The sequence below is a fragment of the Castor canadensis genome, chromosome 16 (genome assembly GCF_047511655.1).
Source record: "Castor canadensis chromosome 16, mCasCan1.hap1v2, whole genome shotgun sequence".
Taxonomy (NCBI): domain Eukaryota; kingdom Metazoa; phylum Chordata; class Mammalia; order Rodentia; family Castoridae; genus Castor; species Castor canadensis.
In genome coordinates, this window is record NC_133401.1 from 29,023,628 (window position 1) to 29,041,199 (window position 17,572).

The 17,572-nt window shown below is 39.4% G+C and overlaps 1 protein-coding gene across 5 annotated transcripts in view; it reads right to left on the reverse strand.

The window, feature by feature from the left end:
* Positions 1 to 17,572, reverse strand: part of LOC109678995 (uncharacterized) — a 79,322-nt gene that overhangs the window by 38,679 nt on the left and 23,071 nt on the right. Inside the window, exon 1 of one of the 5 annotated variants that reach the window (XM_074058450.1) lies at positions 1,357 to 2,076. The exons of 1 other annotated variant lie outside the window; for it this stretch is intronic. In XM_074058450.1, coding sequence (XP_073914551.1) covers positions 1,357 to 1,389 — 33 coding nt within the window. In that variant the 5' untranslated portion in view covers positions 1,390 to 2,076. Of the gene's footprint in view, positions 1 to 1,356; positions 4,316 to 17,572 lie in introns of those variants that run through there. 3 more of the 5 variants (XM_074058448.1, XM_074058444.1, XM_074058446.1) reach the window with 3 other exon arrangements.

Here is a 17,572-nt window from a genome sequence, read left to right on the forward strand (position 1 = left end):
GCTGTCAGCTAATGGTAGCACTGATCGCTGTGTTGTTCTACACTATCAAGGAGATGAACAGACATCATCTAAATTAACAGCCTGGTATCCAAACTCAGAGGAGTCTCACAAAGGCACTCCTGGGGAATCCAGACTCACCTGCAATATGTTATGGCACCCTTTATTCATATACTCAATTCCAGGACCCTAAGGACACTATTCCACAGGACTCCTCCACATTTCTTAAGCCCTCGTTATTACTTCACAATGCCCCACATCCACAGGCACTCCTACCCACTCCCACCTCCTAGGGACATCACTGTTGTACCTATATGTAATTCAACAGCAGGTATCCAGACTACAAAGAAAATAGAAATATGATCTAAATGATCCCAGTGCACTGCCAGTCCCCAACGCCACAATCAGCCTCACAACCTAGTCTAAAAGCCTTCCTCCCTGACTCTCTTCTTGCTTCATCCTCAGGCTCCAAGAGCCACCAATGGATCTGAAAACATCCTTGGCCCTATACCACCCATTGTGCCATTCGTGTCCGCTCTCTAGTTACAGATTTTGTCCCGCCAATAATTCTCATTCTTTGTCTAGCCTGAGTGGTCTTCCTCTTCAGACTCATTCACAGTAGCTTATGACCACTGTGCCCTAAGCAACTAATACACCTCTTAAAAGACCCCAGATACACCAAGGCTCACCACAAAACTGGTGAGTCTGAAGTGCAGCAAAAAAGCAAAGATCTTGGCTTCAGCATCGCGTTGCTCAGTTACACCCAGACATCAGCATCCACACGTGAATCACCCGTGGCACCATGAAGACACCCTACCGGACTGTCCTGTCCCACAGGCTGCAGTGTTCACATCTGCACACCATGTTTACGGTGCCCATCACCACACCCGGGAGTCCTATTTTGAACTTCAATTCACCTCCCTTTCCTGACCACTATGCGACTCTGCCGAGTTCGGATTCCAGTCTCTGAGTTTAGATGATGTCTGTCTGTCCACCTCGTGCTTAAGAACAACACGGGGATCAACGCTGCCATCACTGGGAGTTTGGTGGAGGAGCCTCCCCAAACTCATTCACCAGCTTAAGAAATCTGGACGCAGCGGGCTCGAGGCCTGGCTCAAACAGTAGCGTCCCTGCCTTGAAAGCGAGGCCTGAGTTCGAACCCGAAGAACTTCAGAAAAAAAAAAAAAAATTGGGTATACGTAAAAGTGGTAGAGCATTTGAGTGCAGAGACGCCCGAACCATATCACCATGTGACCAGGACAAAAAGACTGGAGTGTAGAGACTCAATGAGGAGCCCCAAACCGTGACCTATCACTCGGGTGGCCTGAGGTCAGTTTGGCGGAAACATACGGTATTTACCTGGCGCACGTTCTTCCCCGCAGAGGTCGCCATGCTGTTCAGAGGCTATGGAAGTAACACGTCAAGGCCATCACTACAAATGTCCGTAGGAGAAGCCGCGGTGCACTGTGGACAACCGAATCCCGCCACGTCCTTGCATTTCCACTTGCATAATCCTGATCCTGATTCCACGTTCCTCCAGTCAGAAAAGCTGCACAGAACCCAGATGAGACACAACAGCGCCACAGGAGGAGACCGGAAGTCCCACCCCAAGCGCAAGCCCAAACCAGGAAGAGGTTCCGTCCTGAATGTTCATTGGCTAAGCATCTTTCTGTTCTCGGTGGCACATTCAGGTTAACTTAGTTCCAGCAGCTCCATGGGGGAACACAGGGGACAAGTTGACCTGCAATCCCCTGGACCAAAGACTAGAGGGCCCTGGTGGGGCATTGGGAAATGGCATCTTCAGATTTCTCCCATGGCTTCATCTTGGTCTTGGTTGACACCTGTTCTTTTCTAAATCGCTCCTTATTCAGTCTCTAGAAGATAACGCACTATCTCCACAATCCGTACAATGAGCCCCCAAGAAATGTGGGAGTTTGCTAGTTGAGATATAGGACTCTTGAGGCAATTAGCAGGAAGCAATGTTTTATTGTGCCAGCACAGACTCAGCTGTCTCATGTCCAAAGGCTCAGCCCTGAGAACAAAGGGGTCTCACCTTATATAACCTTGCAAGCAGGTTATAGAAGCAAAAAGCAAGGTCTAATCCATATATGGTTATATTTAATTTTGTTGGCTACTTCATCCTAGTGCTACATGACCTTCCTCATGTTCATATTTCTCAGGTTTTATCTCTCTGCTATGCTATCCCTACAACCTGCTACTTTTTTCAGGACTCAGGAGTAGTATGTTTTCTTCTGATCCTCCTCCCTGCTACATTATTCCCCCCTTTGATGCTCGGACACACTTAGGGTCAAAGATCATCATCTTTATTTAGGGATTTGTATTTTTATAGCATTATTACATGTGTGGCCATTTTTCTTTTACAATGGCGTTCATAATAGTTTTGATAAACCACACACCAGGGGAACCACATAGGGCAATATTAAGCAGGTTTTTAGAATTAGGCCCATTGCTCCATCAGGGTTTTGAATCCACCTAAGGCAGAAAACCATCCTTTCAACAGGCCCCTGGGATCCCATTCTCTCCAAGTCTGGACAGGGACATGGGAAAGTTTCTTGTTTTGTCTGTGATCCCTTTTATACTTATTTTAATCATTAATTTGTAAGTATCAGTTGTTTAGGTTAAATTTTTTTTATAAACCTTTTTCTCCCTCAGAAGCAAGCAAATAGTCTAAAGCCTAGCTTTTTTGATAGCTGGCATTATGCATCTTGGTGCTTTGCTTTGTCATAAAATTGAGGGCTCTTGTTGTTAATTTTACCAACAGCTTGTAGGCTGATGATGCGATTGAGCATGTATATTGGGGTGCAATAGCCCTAGGACTGTCTTTTGCCCAGGTGGCAGGACCATAGTACTGGATGATTTACTCAGGAGGCCATTTGTCATCTTTTTCCTAAGCCAAATGGTCTCCCATGTTGGTCCCCCAACAAACATAGCATGAAGTGTCAGGGCTATAGACTCAGCCAGTGAGAGGAACAAGTTTTTAGCTTTGGCAGAGATGGAAAATTTACTTTTCATCTCTTATAAAAGGAATGAAAAACTTGGTATGAGGAACTATCATGGGTAACAGTTACTAATTTGAGGTGTATCAGACTCTCACGGTCAAGACCCTTTTTATCTATTTTTATACTAAGTACTTTTCCCATGTTTAATCAGATGGCTTAAGTACAGAGAAATTTACAGGGTTACACGTGCCATGGGTGCAGTTTGGGCAGCTTTCCCCTTGTGAAGGAGCGCTGCATATCTAGCCCTCTGTTAAACCAGATCAGTAGTAATAAATAGTAATTATGCATCCTGCTCAAAAGAGATAGAAGAGAGCAAATAAAAACCTTTCACCATGAGATCAGCAGGGGAAGTTTCTACCTAGCCTATGGCAAAGAACTACAGCTACAGATACAGACAAGGGGTGACAATACACTACAGTGAAATAACTGATGTGAAAAAAATACCCCATTTGTCCTTTTGGAGAGTGGACTCCTCAAGCTTCTGCCGTACATAAATAGTCAGCTTTCAGTGGGTGACAAGAGTACGGCTGTTGTCCCATTGCTCTTGGTCCCCTGTTGTTTCCTGGGAATCAGAGTCCTGCTGAGGGAGGGTGCTCGGGTTCCAGAGGGTGATCCTGCATGGTGAAGCTGAATAAGGGATGCACTCCCACTGGAGAGAAGCTGTCTTGACTCAACTGTGGTGGATCCAAGGAGCAATCACTGCTACTTTAACTGCAGTGGTAGTAGTAGGCAAGATAACAACAAAAGGGAATCTCCAATGGGGTTTTAATGGGTGGACATTTTTTTTCTAGACAATGTTTCTTTTTTTAAATTGTGTAGAATTACCATGGCAACAATATATTATCAGTAGATATGTTCAAGAAAACGCGTTGTTTGAAAAAAAGTTAAAACAACCATTTTCGAGTATCAAAGGACATATTTAGAACCAGTAAAAATAGTTATTTTGTCTCTATTTAAGTAGAAGACCCTGTCTAAAAATATGAGTTTGTGTGTGGAAGGGCTTCAGTGCCAGGTAGTCACACATGGTTAGAACCACTTCTTTAATCCTCTCGGCCTTGGTTATTTTTGAGAGATCTAGCACCAGTGACTGCATTTGAAATTTGGTAGCACACTACCTTTGTCTCCAAAATGCTTGCTCTGAGCAGTTTCTTCTAAAGATCTGTCTTCCATCCAAGCACTAGCCAGGCCTGACCCTGCTTAGCTTCCAAGATCATTCGAGATTGGCGCGTTCAGGGTGGTAGAGCTGTAGACTGATTAGTCTTTTCTTGATTAGTCATTTTTTTCATTGTCAGGATTTACTCTTTTCTGGATTTTGTTTGTTTGATTGGTCTTGGTCTCACCTCAGGGGGGAAATATCAAACAGATCAGGTGGGATTCAGTGCCAAATAGACACTTTTGGCCAAATTTAAGCAACAAAGAGGCTTAGAAGGAGTAGCTCTTAGGAAGTGCGCTTCTATACAAGGACAATACAAAATAAAATCTAACAAAAGCAGATGTCTAAAAAGTAAAGTAAGTAGTTATTAGAGTCATTTTTATGGATTTCATTGTAAATGCCCCAGAAGGATCAAAATTGTAATGACAAAAACTTAAGAGTCATGGTTAAAATTTTGATGGACAATTTTAGCAACTAACAGGACAGTATATCAGTACCACTTTCTGTTACTGTGTTTATCTAAATTTTATATTTTAGAAGGTTTGATATATTTGAAAAACATAAATATTTTAATATAAAGGAATCAGCAGCAGCATCACAACCCTATAGGGGTTATATATACATATTAGTTTAGTTGTTCTTGAAGTAAAACCTTAGATTTTTATCAGTTGTAGGAGGAAAGAACAGATTTAGTAAACCCAAATAGCCCAGTCACAGACACATATAGGTACCAACTGTATTAGAATCATCCAAGACAACAGTTGTTTAACCATGAGGTCATCTAAAAGTTTTATATAAACTGTTAGAAAATAAGAGGCATGGAAAAGGCAGAGAGATGGCTCAAACACCAGTACAGGGTTTATTGTTTAGGCAGGAGCCCTGTGGATGGAGACTCCAGCAAGAGAGGTAGCACCCATTGCCATATAGAGGCTTGGGATAGATATAGGGGGCTAGTGGAAAAATACCAGGAAGGTCACTAAGGGATATTGCTGCTGGGCAACCAAGAAAGATAAGTTGTAGTTAGGTCACTGTCTGCCCAACTGTCCTTGGCATCTATCCAGGGAGATAAAGGTAAGCCATCTGCATGGGGGAGGGGGTCTGGTCTTAACATGGCTGTTCTTATTGTTAACTCCAACATAAACCAACTCCTAAATGAACATAACTCAGTTACCTTAGTAGTTAAAACCCTGACAAAAATCACCAGAGAATACAGGTAAATATTTATGGGAACTAAATGTGAAGTTGGGAAACATAGTGGCCAAGAATCATGGCTCAGATGTTGATAAGGGATCACATCCCAGATTGTTGACATTAACATATGGCTCATGACATACAACAGGATCCCACCAACCTGTAGTCAATGGAGCCCCCAAAATAACAAGCCCAATTTGGGCATCCCAGGGCAAAAATTCCCTCCATATGTGGAAGGAGTAGTATTAACACCTGTGCTGTGTTGAGTACAATAAAAACTGAGGTCTTGACTTTCAGTGTAGTGTTCCTTTTTGAGTTTTTCTTTTATTTTATTTTATCTGGAGGGTGAAATTTACATAAGTAAATTTGTCTTAACCCATATATCAGTGAAGCAGTATTCCCTGTCCTCATCTGTCTCTTGTTATTTTTTTTTTGTTTTTGTTTTAGTAAACTCTTGTTGTCTTGACAAAATTGTGGATTAACTTGCAGCACAAAAAATTTCTGATAGTTATCATGAAAAAAATTTTAAGACCTTTTTTGTAAATGTTATTAAGAACAATACAATATTTTAAAGATAGCCTTGTTGTTATGAGCTTAGAGAATTAAGTTTTAATTTAACATCAGTACATTAAATTTTGACCTTACAAAACCTTTAATGGAACTCTTAGATTTTAGTTCACTTAATCATTTACAAAAGCATTTATATCTTTGTGACAACTTAATATGTACCCTTAGGGTGAGCATGTCTTTATCTTTTCTTTTATCTAAAAGTTTTTTTTAACCTTTTATTTTTTAAAAAAACATATCCTTAATACCTTTTATTTATTTTTGTTACTTGTTGAAAATGAATCATAAAATACTTTAATTTAGACCCTTATATTTGTATGAAAACACAAGAAAGAAAGCAACACTGAAATTATTTTTGTATAAAAGCAATTTATAGAAAGCCCATTTGTTAATTGACCCATATATTATAAGAGAGAATTTAATTTTATTTTGTATTTATGGCAGAATGAAACATGTGAAGGTCATTTCTTTAATTACCCAAATTCCAAGAGTCCTACTGCAGGCTGTGGCCCCCCTTTTCTTCTTCTTTTTTTTCCTCCTCATGTCTGAGCTGGAATGTTAACCCCTGAATGCCTGCATCTAAGTGATACCTGATTGAAATAAGTTTGATAACCTGTTTTCTTAAAAAGTAGCAGCAGAACAGAGTAATAATTTTTACATTGACTCTATAATAAGAACTGTTCTCAAGATGTTTACATATTTATGTGTAAAAGGCCTACTCAGTTTATAATTGAGATCTTTAAAATAAATACCCTATTGTTTGTCACCTTGAGTATCATATTAACCTTCTAGCAGCATTTTAAGAACCATTTTGAAGATGCTTACACATACAGACACACTGTGAGCACACCACTAGATGGAAGCATAATCTGACCAGCCTTTAGCAAGGGAAGAATAATCATCTCATGACTGTCTCAATAACAGACCAATCTTACTGCATCAACTTTTTGAAACAGTTTTGTTTTGTTTGTTTTTTTACCAGCAACAGTCAAAGTTACTCCTTTTTTTCCCTCACTTATTTAGGTAGGTTCTCTCCATTTATGCTCCCTAGAAGTAAAGGTGCTAGGAAGTTCAGTATTTCTGGCATATTTTAATAATATTAAATTGTTTTTTATTTTCAACACATAAAACTCAATAGAAGGAGTGTATTAAACCTTTCATCCTTTTTTTGTCTCTAAACATTTCATGACATTTTACTTTTTCTCTTTCTCCCCCTCTCTCCTTTTTCCTTTTTCTCTGTCTCTCTTTCTCTCTCCTTACATTATCCATGAAGACCTCATCCCAATTTTGTTTCCATTCCTTCACTTCCCCTCTCTACATTCTCAATCCTTTTGCAACATTCCTTTTAAGTCAGATCAGATCTTATGTATCAGTGCAAGTCCATCCTTTATATGCTAATTTTTGTAAGAGTCCAGTTAGTGCTGAGCCTCATTCCTCCTTCAGTCTGCCCAATAAATTGCTACCTGAATTTAAATAAACAACAGAGTCTGGTTTTTGAAGACCAGTTTTAGCCTCTTGACTTTTCCCATTCTCCTGGGTGTTAGGGGTTTTTATTTGTTTATTTGTTTTACAATTACTCTTTAAACTTCAATAATCACACTTTTATCTAGTGACCCTTCCAGGGGCCATCCTACACCAAAAGCAGGCCAATCTACTTTACAAAGGACGTCAACCTTGTTAGGAGTTAACTTCGTAGTTTCCATTAAATCCCTTTTTAAAGTTATTAATCATATACTCCAAGGGAGTGTTTTTACTCTGATTTTCACGAATCTCCTCCTGTTACCAGACTGCCAGACAGACACAGAGTGGGAGGGAACTCCTCACTCACTTCACTGCTGGACTGAGACTCAGCTCGCATTTTCACATATTCTCACACAGCACAGTACTTCCATCCTGCTCCCTGAACCTGAGAGGCACGGTTTCACCCAAAAAAGAAGGCAGCTACTGGGGTGTACCATTGGGAGGTGGTCAGTCTCCCCTTCTGCTTCCTGGGGCAGGCGTGAATTTGAACCTGTGTTCTCACAAGTCTGATGAGCAGTGCTCCCCTCCACTTGCTGGTTCCTGTGCCTCACTGGGTTCCGTTGTGCATCCAAGGCCCTCACCCCAACTCGCTGGGAGGATGAATCCCCACTTCAGATCAAGCTGTCCGTTGGTGCCTGGTGGGGTCAATCCGGGGGGACACACCTGCATGACAAGGGAGGTGATAACACCATCTCCACAATCCCAGACTGTAGGAGCTAGAGGTTAATTGACTTGGCCAAAACCTTGCAGCTGTGAGCATCAAGAAACTTTCTCCACCTCTAACAATCAAAAGTTCGCCTCCCACATCACTGCACCTTGCCTCATTACAGCACCCTGAGAAATCCCTGCAGGTGGTTAGCTTCACCCCAGAGGGTGCATTGGAGCTGGGTTGGGAAGCATGAGATTTGTTGGAAGAGAGGAGAGAATGTCACAGGATGCAGTTGGGAAAATACATGTGTGCCTTGACCCCAAGGATTCACTTGTTTAAAATTCTATCCTAGGTAAATCCATGCAGAGATACAAGAAGTATGGACAAGAAGTTCAGGGCATCATTCAAGAAGTTCATTGACACAGTAATAAACCTGTATCAGCAAACATTTATTCTCGTTCAACCTCTGCATCCAGGCCACCTGTAGTACTTTGCCTGATGATGCTCTTAAAACTCATAACCATTAGACCTCCTCATTTCTTGGATGAATAAACTGGGGCACAAGGTCAAGTAGGTAACAGGAAGCAGACTCTGGATTTAAGCTGGACAATGGAGCCCTGGAATCAGTTCTTGTGCATTGCCCCATACATCTGATCTCTAGGGTGTTTAATTCCATAAACCTAATAATTCATCATATGAAAGACTGGTCTCTTCCTTGAAATAGAAACACCAAGGAATGTAAATTATTGTAGTCACTGTGGAAATCAGTGTGGATGGAGCTTCCTCAAAACACTGACAATAGACCTATGTTATGACCCTACTACACCACTCCTGAGCATATATTCGAAGAAATTTAAGTCAACATAAAAGAGACACACCTGCACACCATTACTTCAGCCCTATTCACAATAGTAAAGCTACAGAATCAGCCTAGATGCCCATGAACTGATGAATAAAGAAAATTTGATATTAGGTATATATAATATCACGGAGTAGTATTGACCTATAAAGATGAATGAGATTGTCATTTGCAGGTAAATGGATGGAACTGGAAATCATGATGTTCAGCTGAACAAGCCAGGCTCAGAAAGACAAGTATGGCATGCTTTTTCTCATATATGGAATGTATAATGTTTGTAAAAAGACATGAAAGTAGAAGGCAGACTGTTTGGAACAGGAAGGGATCCAGAGGGATAGGGGAGGGGGACACAAAAACATACTACATGGGTATTGTCTGAAAAGATAGGATGACAAAATCATTAGACAGGAGTGATTCATGTGGTAGAGTGCATGCCTACCAAGCACGAGGCTCTGAGTTCCAATTCCAGTACCACCAAAAATTTTTCTGAGATAGCTAATCTCTTCTGCATGGGGAAATAAGAATGGGGAGAGAGCAGAAAGGAGAAGAGGAGAGAGAAAGAGCACATACATGTCAGGGAGGCAGGCTGAATGCTATGGAGACATGTGGTCATTGGGGAATTTAGGGAAGCCAGGAGACATTAAAGAATAGAGTTATGGTAAAATCAGAGAAAAGAAAGGAAGAGAGAGTGGGAGAGAGATGGAGAGAGGAAGGAGAATGAGGTGAAGGACGAAGGACAAGAGAATAAATAGAGGACTCTGCCTTGTTGGCTCCTGACTAGTAGCTATTTTCTCTGTTACTGTAATGATTCCATCCTCTCCAAGGTATGTGGTGCCACTATGTGACAAGCATGGGCTAGATGTTTCACTGGGCTGTGTAGACAAATTCCCATACCCATTCTGATGAGGAAACACCATATACTCTCTCATATGCCTGACAATAAACCTTGCAGAGGTCGGGTGAGTTTCACAAGGTCCTCCAACCAAGGAGGTTGGACTGAGATGGAAACTTGGGTCTGAGTTCTGTGTTGCCCAGAAAGGGCCTCACATATAATTTTATCAATTAGTCTCTCCTTGTGACTTATTGCTTTTCTATTACAGGACATGTATTTTTTCTAATCTTTACTTTTTAAACATTTTTATTAGTATATGGTAGTTAAAAGGGAGGTTTCACTGTGACATTTCCATCAATAAATGTATATTATGCCCTGGTTTGGTTCGTTCCCTCAGTTATTCTCCCTCCCATGTCATTCCCCTTCTTAAGGTGACTTAAAGTGACTTCCACAATCATACTTGTTTAGGATGTGCATCAGCCATACCCATCCTCCTTAACCTTCTTTGTTTACCCTCTCTGTCCCCTAAACATGACCTGTTGTACATTCCTGTCCTTCATTGTTTAGGTGAGTGAGTGCTTTTCAGTGGGTACTTTCTCTGTATTTTACCTGTAAATACATTGCATTAGATCAGTCAACCCCGCCACTACTCTTCTTCAACCTTTTCTCCTACTCTGTATTAAGTTTTCATGCATTTCACTGTGTCTTGTCCATTATTATTCACTCTTTATCATTTTATTCTTTTCCACCTCTGTTTCCTATTACAGTCCCACTTTTGGAAACATGCGAAGTATATAGTTATATGAATATGTGATATATATGTATATATCTATCATACATAAGTATATGTATGATATATTTATAGATACTTATTTATATTGTATCATCCACATGTGACAGAAAACGTGCGATCTTTGTCTTTCTAAACCTGGCTAACTTAAGATGATGTTGTCTAGTATTCAATCTTAGTGTTTCTGTCCTGAATTCATTGTAACTTCCCTCTACATATAGTGCAATATTATTTAACCATAAAAAAGACTGCAGTGACACATATATGAATCTGGAATATATTGTGCTAAATGAAAGCAGTGAAGAACAAAATGCCACCTCGTATACAATTCCCTTTACAGGATGTGCACAGAATCAGCAAGTCCATAGAAAGAGAAAGCACATTAGTGGTTTCATAAGACCTGGGTGGGGTAGGTGTGAATGGAGAATGACTTCTCAAAGGATTGGTGTTTTCCTTTCAGTTGATAAATATATTGTAAAAGTGATTTGCTATTGATTGCACAACTTTTATTAATAGAGTATAATCTTTAAATGGTGGGATTATAGAGTATATTAATTATATCTTGATAAAGTCATTTTATCCCATAAAGAGGTAAAACCCAAGGCTGTTTTTTTATTATTGTTTTATTATTCATATGTGCATACAATGCTGGGGTCATTTCTCCCCCCTGTCCCCACCCCCTCCCTTACCACCCACTCCGCCCCCTCCCTCTCCCTCCCACCCCCTCGTTACCTGGCAGAAACTATTTTGCCCTTATCTCTAATTTTGTTGAAGAGAGAGTATAAGCAATAATAGGAAAGAACAAGGGTTTTTGCTAGTTGAGATAAGGACAGCTCTACAAGGAGTTGACTCACATTAATTTCCTGTGTGTGTGTGTTACCTTCTAGGTTAATTCTTTTTGATCTAACCTTTTCTCTAGTTCCTGGTCCCCTTTTCCTATTGGCCTCAGTTGCTTTTAAGGTATCTGCTTTAGTTTCTCTGCATTAAGAGCAACAAATGCTAGCTAGTTTTTTAGGTGTCTTACCTATCCTCACCCCTCCCTTGTGTGCTCTCGCTTTTATCATGTGCTCAAAGTCCAATCTCATTGTTGTGTTTGCCCTTGATCTAATGTCCACATATGAGGGAGAACATATGACTTTTGGTCTTTTGGGCCAGGCTAACCTCACTCAGAATGATGTTCTCCAATTCCATCCATTTACCAGCGAATGATAACATTTTGTTCTTCTTCGTGGCTGCATAAAATTTCATTGTGTATAGATACTACATTTTCTGGATCCATTCATCAGTAGTGGGGCATCTTGGCTGCTTCCATAACTTGGCTATTGTGAATAGTGCTGCAATAAACATGGGTGTGCAGGTGCCTCTGGAGTAACCTGTGTCACAGTCTTTTGGGTATATCCCCAAGAGTGGTATTGCTGGATCAAATGGTAGATCAATGTCTAGCTTTTTAAGTAGCCTCCAAATTTTTTCCAGAGTGGTTGTACTAGTTTACATTCCCACCAACAGTGTAAGAGGGTTCCTTTTTCCCTGCATCCTCGCCAACACCTATTGTTAGTGGTGTTGCTAATGATGGCTATTCTAACAGGGGTGAGGTGGAATCTTAGTGTGGTTTTAATTTGCATTTCCTTTATTGCTAGAGATGGTGAACATATTTTCATGTGTTTTTTTGGCCATTTGAATTTCTTCTTTTGAGAAAGCTCTGTTTAGTTCACTTGCCCATTTCTTTATTGGTTCATTAGTTTTAGGAGAATTTAGTTTTTTGAGTTCCCTGTATATTCTGGTTATCAGTCCTGTGTCTGATGTGTAGCTGGCAAATATTTTCTCCCACTCTGTGGGTGTTCTCTTCAATTTAGAGACCATTTCTTTTGATGAACAGAAGCTTTTAAGTTTTATGAGGTCCCATTTATCTATGCTATCTCTTAGTTGCTGCTGGGGTTCTGTTGAGAAAGTTCTTACCTATACCTACTAACTCCAGAGTATTTCCTACTCTTTCCTGTAGCAACTTTAGAATTTGGGGTCTGATATTAAGATCCTTAATGCATTTTGAGTTAATATTAGTGTAGGGTGATATACATGGATCTAGTTTCAGTTTTTTGCAGACTGCTAGCCAGTTTTTCCAGCAGTTTTTGTTGAAGAGCTGCTATTTCTCCATCGTATATTTTTAGTGCCTTTGTCAAAGAGAAGTTGATTTTAGTTGTGTGGCTTCATATCTGGGTCCTCTATTCTGTTCCACTGGTCTTCATGTCTGTTTTTGTGCCAGTACCATGCTGTTTTTATTGTTATTACTTTGTAATATAGTTTGAAGTCAGGTATCGTGATACCTCCAGCATTGTTCTTTTGACTGAGTATTGCCTTGGCTATTCGTGGCCTCTTGTGTTTCCATATAAATTTAACAGTAGGTTTTTCAATGTCTTTAATGAATGTCTTTGGAATTTTGATGGGAATTGCATTAAACATGTAGATTACTTTTGGGTGTATAGACATTTTTACTATGTTGATTCTACCAATCCATGAGCATGGGAGATCTCTCCACCCCAAGGCTGTTTTAATGTGTGTTTCTTTGCAGGCTGGAAAAATGTGTTCTGATGTCAGATTGCTGTTAAGAAATGATATTTGCTCTCAAAAACAGTAAAACCCCAAGAAGTCTCTACCTTAGTTTTAACAACCTGCAGGATAAAGAGGTGATCCCACTCTGTGAGGTATTGGTGCAGCCTGGATATGACCTTCAGATTCTGGAGTGAGTTACCCTGCTTCTCTTCCAAGACCAGGATGGTGTGTCCAAGTCCCCTAACTGAAGTCTGTATTCAGTGCCACTAATAATTCTTTTACACCACAATTTACTCTTGGTTGATTTATTTCTTAGTCTAGGGGAAATACGAAAAAAATTTCCGTACTTGAAAGTGTGTCATGTTTTATAAGCCTTTGTTTGTCAGACACTTTCTTTTACTCAATCCAGTTGAGTGAAAAACATATTTTAAACTGATTCCAGGTGACTTTGTAGAGTTTAGCAGTGCCTTGCACATGGGAGGCAGTTTCTACCACGGAACTACACCCTTACCTTCCTGGAGTGTGAATAGGGCTGTGTATCATGTGCAGGATGAGACTATGGACATGAAATGAAGTGACTTTGCGCCATCTGTTTTTGCCACAAGATTCGAATGGTGCCTGTTCACATCCCCTGACTGCCAGGTGCTGGCTTCCATGCGCCATGGCAACCGGAGGCTGAGATACCTGGACTTGAGTCAGAATGACATTGGAGTTGTGGGCATGCTGACCTTGGGCAGAGACTTCCCAAACCAAAGTTAGATAGAAGAGTCCATTCTGTAAATCTCCACAGGTATCCTGTGGACACACATTGCCCAAGAAAAGCTCCCTGTGGAGAGCATTACCAACCTCACGTGCTACAGCAGGGGTGGCTGGTGTCAGCTCACATTCCTGGGGGTTTAAAGCCATCTGGATTCAAGCTCAAGCTTTTAGCTCCAAAGAAAATGACCCAGATTTCCTGTCTAAAATATTCTCTTTTCCTATCTTATCTCTTCGTGTTTTTTTGTTTTCTTGTTTATGGATTGCTGGAATTTTATGTTTTTTCTTTTGTTTTGAGACAGGGTCTTGTTGGCCTAAATGTCACTACTCTGATAAATGTATCACTGTGCATTTTATTTTTATTCTATTGTAAATAGAAGTGTACTTTTAGTGGATTTATATCAACAATGTAATTTTTGATTATTCATTATGGCATAGAAATAGAACTGATCTTTCATACTGGACTTATGCTGAACTCATTATTAATTTTACATCCATTGGATTCCTTTAGACTTTGTATACGTCACATCATGTTATCCTTCAAGTACTATTCTACTATCTCCTTCCAATATGAAAGCTTTCATTTTTTTCCTTTTCTTGTCCAATTGTCCTGGTTAGAGCCAACATTAAAATGTTGAATACAAGTAGAGACAGCAATCATGTCTATCCTGTTCCTGGTCGCAGTGGGAAAGCATCCAGTATTTGTCCAGTAAGTATGATATTAGCCATGGTTTGTAATAGATGACTTTTATAGGATTTACTTAGTGAGTCAAGTTGTTTCAGCATGACAGAGTGTGGAATTGTTTCAAAAGCAATTTATGAATCTATTGAGGTGATCATGTGGTTTCGGTGTTTTATTCTCAATAAGGTATATTGTATGGACTGGTTTTTTTATGTCAAACCAAGACTGCATTCCTGAAGATTAATATTGCCTGTCATGGTGTATAACATATTTTTTGAGTTCACATTCACCCACAGGAATATCTACAACTTAAAGCACTTTTCAATTCTCACATGTTAACTAATAAAATGATGGCTTCCATTTTGACATTTTCATATATGTAATTTCTATGATCATATTCACCCACCCATTACCTTCTCTTTTCCCGTGCTAACTCTTTCCAGTCTCCTCCCTCCTCCCAAATGGCCCCCTCTCTCTTCCAAGTCTTTTCTTTTTAAAAGTAGCTTCCACATATTACAGAAAGCATATGGTATTAATCTTGCTGGGTCTGGCATATTTCACTTAACATTATATCCAGTTCCATCCATTTTCCTACAAATAACAAAATTTTTCTTCTTCCCAGCTGAGAATACAGTCTTTTGTTTGCATATATATATATATATATGCATATATGAGTGCATCTACATATATTATACATATTATGTAATATGCATATGAGTATATCTACATATATTATATATATTATGTAATATGCAATCATATATAATCATATATATATGTATATATATGATTCCACAACTGGGCTATTGTGTATATGACTGAGATAAACATCCATGTGCAGGTACCTCTACTGTATGCTGACTTTGATTCCTTCTGGTACATACTGGGAAGTGGAATGCTGGATCATATGGCAGATTCATTTGAAATTTTATGAAGAACCTTCATGATGGTTTCCACAGTGATTGGAGTACTTTACATTCTTTCCAATAGGGGTATAAATGTAGCTTTCCCCACACATCCTCAGCAGCATTTGTTGTTTGTTTCCTTGATGATAGCCACTGTGTCTGGGGTGAACGCAATCTCAGTGTAGTTTTGGGATTTCTCTCATTCTGAAGTCTGTCACTTGATTGGAGAAATTTTTTCTTTGTTGTGCAGAAGCTTTTAAAGTTAATCTAACATTTACCAATACTCACTTTATTTCCTGAGGTATTAGATTCCTACTGAAAAGGGCATTCCTTTCTCATATAGTCAAGAGACTCCCTGGATTTTCCACTAGTAGTTTCAAAGTTTCAGGGCTTATATTAAGGTTTTAGATATTATTTTTACTGATTATTGAGCACAGTGAGACAGTGATCTGGTTTCAGTCTTCTCCATGAGGAAAGCCAGTGTCCTCAACACCATCTGTTATTGTGTTTTTGTACAAATTGTCAATAATCACATGCCTGTGTCAGCATGGGTTTTTTCCTTGGCCCTGTGTTCTACTCCATTAGTCTGCGTGTCTGCTTTTGTGCCAGTAGCATGCTGGGTTTTGTTGTTACTATTCCCTATAGAAGAATTTGAAATGAGGTATTCTGAAACCTCCAGTATTGTTCTTTTTGGTGAGGATGGCTTTGGATATCAGGGAGTCTTGTGTTGGTTTATTTTAAATATTTCTATGAATAATCTGTAGATCACTTTCACTAATAAAGCCATTTTTTGTATTAATTCTTTCAATCCAGGAACATTGAAGTCTTCTAATCTTCTACAGTTTCTTTCTTCAGTGCATTATAGTTTTCATTACAGAGGAATTTTACCTCCTTGATTAGCTATTCCATGGAAATTTTTCTTAGAGGGTGGGCCTGGTGTTCGAATTCAGGGCTTTGCACCTGCCAAGCAGGCCCTTGCAAAGCACCCATGAATTTTGAAGCTCTTGTGAATGGGAATCTTTTCTTCACTTCTTTCTTCATGTTTGTTACTGCCATTATAGAAATGCTTCAGATTTTTGAATGTTGATTTGTATCCTACTACTTTGCATAAGTGTATATCACACGTACGTTTTCAAGTGGAGACTTCAGTGTCTTTTAAATATAGAATCATATCATGTACACATAGGGACAAGTTGAGTGCATCCTTTCTTGTTTGTATTTCTTTCATTTCTTTGTCATGCTTTGCTGCTCTAAGAATTCAAGCACTATATTGAGTAACAGACTGGACACCCTAGTCTCATTCTCACTTTAAGAGGACATGATTTCAGTTTTTCCAGTTAATGTTGGATTTAGGTTTGTGGTATATTACCTTCATTATGTTGAGTTATAGTGCCTTTTAATTAGTTTTGTCAGGGCTATTATGAGATGTTCAATTTTATCAAAAGCTTTTTCTGCATATATTGAGATGATCATGTGATTTTTGTCCTTGATTTTATTCATATGTAACATAACATTTGTTGGTTGTATATATTGATTCATGCTTGCATACCTTGATGCAATCCAACTTGTTTATGGTGCAGTATTTTCTTTTTCTCTATTTCATTTAATTAAGCTCCTGTAACAAATGGATTCTTTCAACTTTCAAAGATACTGTATTTCTACTTTGTTAAATTTTTTATTTTGAATTAGCATAATGTAATTGTGATAATTCCATAGAAGCATATAATGTACTTTGAAGAAACTCACCCCCTGCATTATATTTCCCAATCCCTCTTCCCCCATTTTTCAAAGTTTAGTGTAGGTTTCATTATGTCTTCATATGTATACATACAGTTTACTTCAATCCTCTTCAGACCTCCATTTTCTTTCCTTTCCCCTACCCTCCTCCTGCTGACTCCCTTAGACAATCCCCCAATTACAATCATGCTCCATTATTATCAGGTCACCCTTTAAGGTATATTTCCTTTATCAATTCATCAGTTGGAGGGTACCTTGGCTGTTTCCATGGTTTAGCTACTGTGAAGAGTGCTGCAATAAACATGGCCATGCAGGTGTCTGTCTTGTATATTGATTCACCTTGGATATGTGCCCTGAGTGGGTGGT